The sequence below is a fragment of the Nestor notabilis genome, unplaced genomic scaffold, assembly GCF_000696875.1.
Source record: "Nestor notabilis isolate BGI_N333 unplaced genomic scaffold, ASM69687v1 scaffold1324, whole genome shotgun sequence".
Lineage (NCBI taxonomy): Eukaryota > Metazoa > Chordata > Aves > Psittaciformes > Psittacidae > Nestor > Nestor notabilis.
The window spans coordinates 1-4,463 of record NW_009924095.1 but is presented as its reverse complement, the minus strand read 5'-3'; the positions used below and the strand labels follow the sequence as shown (position 1 = coordinate 4,463).

Sequence of the window (4,463 nt, the reverse complement as noted above, 5' to 3'; positions counted from 1 at the left end):
TGGGAGCACCCTGCTCTAGGGGAGGGTGCCCCTGCCTGTGGCAGGGGGCTGGAACTTGATGAGCTTTAAAGTCCTTTCCAATCCAAACCAGTCTGTGGCTCTAGGAAGAGAGGAGAAACTCAGCTCTGCTGCCAGGGTGGAGAAAGGTTGCAGGGGGAAAATGTTCATGTCAGAACATTTAGATGAAAGATTTCTGGGAAATAGTTAATGCTGTATATGCAAAGTCTCTGCCTTACTGCATATATACTAGAGTTAGACCCAGTTTAAATGGCTTCTAAACGTTGACCCCCACCTCCTAGTACAGTACTGTACTGTTGGTGAAACGGTGAAAGCTTGTCTGGCATGGTCCACAAAGAGCCTGAGGCTACTGAGTGCAATGCAGCCAACTTAGTAGCTCCCTTTCAAAAAGCACCTGAAGCACAGGGAAGATTAAGTTCATCATCATGAAGCCGAACTCCTGGTTTGTGATCCTCACATCCTAATGCTTTCCCAAACATGGGGCATTTTATTTATGGCGAGGGCTTTGTAAAATAATGATAACAGAAATAGGCACTGTAGAAAGAAGCCTTTACCCACAGCGCTGCAGTTTGGGGTATGGACTAAAACATAACCTCAGGGTGTCCAAAATAAGTGCTTTCATCTGACAACCCCCTCCATGAGTTGTCTGGGTAACTGCCAAACATTATGACACTGGCGACACATACGAGTCACTCTGCCTGCAGCTATGCTGAGTTTAACAACTCAGAACAACTCATTAGCTTGTTTGCTTTCTTCCATCGGAGCAATCTGGCCTCAGTATGGACAGAAAGCCCAGCAAATTGTAATGGTAATAGAAAATGGTGTTGCTGTTTAGAAAAACATCAATTTCAAGGCTAGATTAGAGTCATCTGCTCTGACCTACTGTTAAGCATGGACTGGCAGGGCTAATCCAGCTGCCTTTGCAGTTAGAATCATCGAATAGCTAGGGTTGGAAAGGACCTTAAGTTCTGAGCATTCAGCCTGGGGCAGGTTGATCCTGAGAGCTCAGTCCTGCTTCCTAATGGCCAGCAGTGCTTTCTGTTCTTCCTTTGCTGCCTTCACTGTCACTGGAGGGTGACAGGTCCCCACAAACACCTTTTCCTGCAAAAAGGCTGGGCTGAAGCAGTGGCTGGATGTGGGAATCCTCTTGTTTCTGCTTCACCCATGCTCCTCACATCTTGTTAGCTGCTGTGCTAAAGGACTCTGCATCTATATTGCTGCTGGCAAGACCCTTCTACTAGATGAGGGGTCTTTTTGTGTTTGGTTTGGTTTGGTTAGGGTTTTTTCCACACTAACTGCATTATCAGTGCTAATGGACAAACAGCTGCTCATAGTCTCCTGTCCTCTAAGGGGTGCGGACTCTCATACATACGCTCTGGAACTTGCTGGTCCTCAGCACCACTCAAAGGTCAATGTTTCTTAAAACAGCAACAGTACTGGATGCAAAATTGTCAGGCTCCAGTTGGGACCCTGCACGCACACCCTGTGTATCTGTCAGTTGTCAGAGCTACAGCAGAAATCTGTGGACTCTAATTTATCCCTGGTCTTTGCAACATGCAGGTAAAATTCCTGCCTCTCATTATCATAGAATCATAGAATCCCAGAATAGTTTGGGTTGGAAGGGACCTTAAAGCTCATCCAGTGTCAATCCCCTGCCACAGGCAGGGACACCTTCCACTAGAGCAGGTTGCTCCAAGCCCCTGTGTCCAACCTGGCCTTGAACACTGCCAGGGATGGGGCAGCCACAGCTCCTCTGGGCACCCTGTGCCAGCACCTCAGCACCCTCACAGGGAAGAGCTTCTGCCCAAGAGCTCATCTCAATCTCCCCTCTGGCAAGTTAAAACCATTCCCCTTTGTCCAGTCCCTACAGGCCCTTGTCCAAAGCCCATCTCCTTAATAAGGAGATTTTGGATGGATCATTCACCCCCACAGCAGAACAAACTATTTTCCACTCACACCCAGTCTTAGATCCAAATGTAATGGGCTGTGTGGCCACCATCCAACACCAGACAAGTCAAGAGATCTGGCTGTAAACCCCATTCCTCCATCTAATATGCACTGGCACCTTGCCCTATCTACCCTGATGCTCACCCACCATTCCCCTGCTCACTGACCCACAGCAGCTCCAGTATCATCCCAGGTCCTTTCTTAATGATATATATGATCTGTTCTTTACTGCCTCTGGTTTTGACAGGTTGTTTCATTATTCTACATTGGTGCCTTTCATGAGCAGGAATCTTGCTGTAACTTCTGTCAGGAATCCCCTCCTCCCCTAAACATACACACATACAGACAGACACTTAACTTTAACCCCCGACCTCTCATTCCTCCCTCCGTTATTGCTGTGAATTGTTTCTTGGCGTCAGTCCATTCCTTCTCCTTTTGGTTCCTCCTCTACTTTGCTGGGGTTTATAAACTCCATCATTTTCCACTCAAGTCTCTTTCACTGAAGCTCACTGAGGGCAGATTCTGGCGGATACAGCCACAATGCAGACCCCAGCTCCCTACCAGACACCTCAGCAATGCCCTGACCAAGTTTTCTATATTCTTTGATAGTAGCCTCCGCGTGCAGTAACACGTCTGCCTCTGGACCCCAACTTCAGATATCTCATTGCTCCCAGCATCCTTGATACAGAATATGAGCAGAAATGGATTTTTGGCCTCAGAAGCACCCCTGCACTGGGCTGTACGGATCCCAGTGTGCCCCAGAGCTCAACAGCACAACTGCTTAGAAATGTGAGTGAAGCTGGTACTGCTTTTTCCCCCCTCCAAGAAGAGCAATGCACGAAGGAGCAAACTACTGAGAAATAAAGCAAGCATGAATTCATAACCAGAAAGGCTAATCTTTCCTTAAGACATCCTAGTCCTCTGCAGAAAGGAAACCTCACAGCATCAGCTCCCAGCCCCGCTGTTGTTGGTGGGAGAGGGAAGCGGTCAGGGTGAGATGGATGCAGCCCACTGAATGGAGGATGCCTCATCCCCTTTCCTGTGCCTGCACAACAAGTAATTAATACTGCTTGGGCTGTGACTATCTCAGCAAGAAGATATATATAATCCAAACCCTCCCTATTCAGAGAAGAGCTAGGAATAAATCTCTGCAGCCTCAACATTGCTGGCAACATCACCCTGGGCATTTGGTACTCTTTTTCCTGGGGTCTTTGGCAGGACAGCAAGAACAACCCCAGTCATGCCTATTCCATACCCATATCCAAGTTGAATTCTGTGGGCAGAAAAGCAGGATGGGCCTCAAAGTTAAGGATTTCATAAGCCAGAAGCATGTACATCAACTTAATCAGTCCTTTCTGCCCTCTCACCATTGCTGCTGTGCCTTACATAAGCACCAGGGGTACACTCAGTCTGGAAAGGTGGTACCTTGCCACAGAAAAGAGTGTCTGGATTGAGTCTGGTTGTCTCCCACCTCCCCTCTCCCCCTTGCCTGGGGGCAAGGAGGGCCCATTGTGCACCCACATACCCAAGTCCATGTCAGCAGCTTTGGGCCGGTGGGAGCAGGGCACGTTCTTGAAGATGGCATCGAGGATCTTCTCCTTGACCTGTGTGATGGTGTCACAGTTTAGGATCTTCACTGGGATCTCGGGGCTGTTCACGTTGTCGGGGTTCACGCAGCTCAGGACCTGAGAGAGAGGCAATGAGACCCATTTCACAGCAGCACGGGTACTCTGGGGCTGCCCTTCTTGCTGGTCTCTGTGTCCTATGAGCTAGAGGGATCCATGGTGCAATAAAGGGAAAAGTGTGTACCAGAAGTATTGTCTCCTTCAAGAGAGCACACAGATATGGTTGTACGCAGGAGGATTCCATGCATCTGTGCCTGTGCTGCTCTCAACCTCTTACCACTGCCTAAGGTAACTCAACATTTGGCTCTCAGCTAAGTGTGATGGGCTTCCAGATGTTGCAGCCAGTGAATTGAGGCTGATGTGAAGGTTGTTCTGAGCTTGTGTCTGATGCAGCTTATTTCTGTGAGGTGAAACTGCTCTATGTGTGGAAACAGCTCCTCAGATGTGAGCTTCATCTCCTCATCATCTTCAATACACTTAATAACAGAAAGCCCATGGGTACCAACTTAGGTTCTGTAGAAATGGCATTAATCCATATAGTACTAGACAATGGTGGTTCACACACTCTTTTCACAGAAACCATTAAAAATGCAATGAGGCCTGACCCTGGATGGAGCCGAACTGACATCCAAAGGGCTCTCCAGAGTTTTTCTTGGCCTCTGACCCATTCCATGCTCCTAGAGAGCTGGCAAGGAGATGTAATTCAGTAGTGACCTCCTTGCTTTGCCACTTAACTTTGACAGTTCAGGTAAAACGGCTCTTCAACTTCTCAGCCCTAAGTTTATCCATCTTCTGCAGAGTCATGGACTGACCCAGACTCTTTTCAGAAGAATGTTATTTATTGAAAATCATAGAATCATAGAATGGTTTGGG

The 4,463-nt window shown here is 47.9% G+C and overlaps 1 protein-coding gene across 1 annotated transcript in view; it reads right to left on the bottom strand.

Annotated features, from left to right (window-relative positions):
* The window catches only part of LOC104404111 (plexin-A4-like), a gene marked incomplete at its 5' end in the record, with an annotated part of 32,119 nt that extends 28,469 nt beyond the window's left edge, over positions 1 to 3,650 (bottom strand). Inside the window, one exon of the mRNA XM_010012461.1 lies at positions 3,491 to 3,650. Coding sequence (XP_010010763.1) covers positions 3,491 to 3,650 — 160 coding nt within the window. The remainder of the gene's footprint in view (positions 1 to 3,490) is intronic.
* Positions 3,651 to 4,463: the final 813 nt, after the last annotated feature.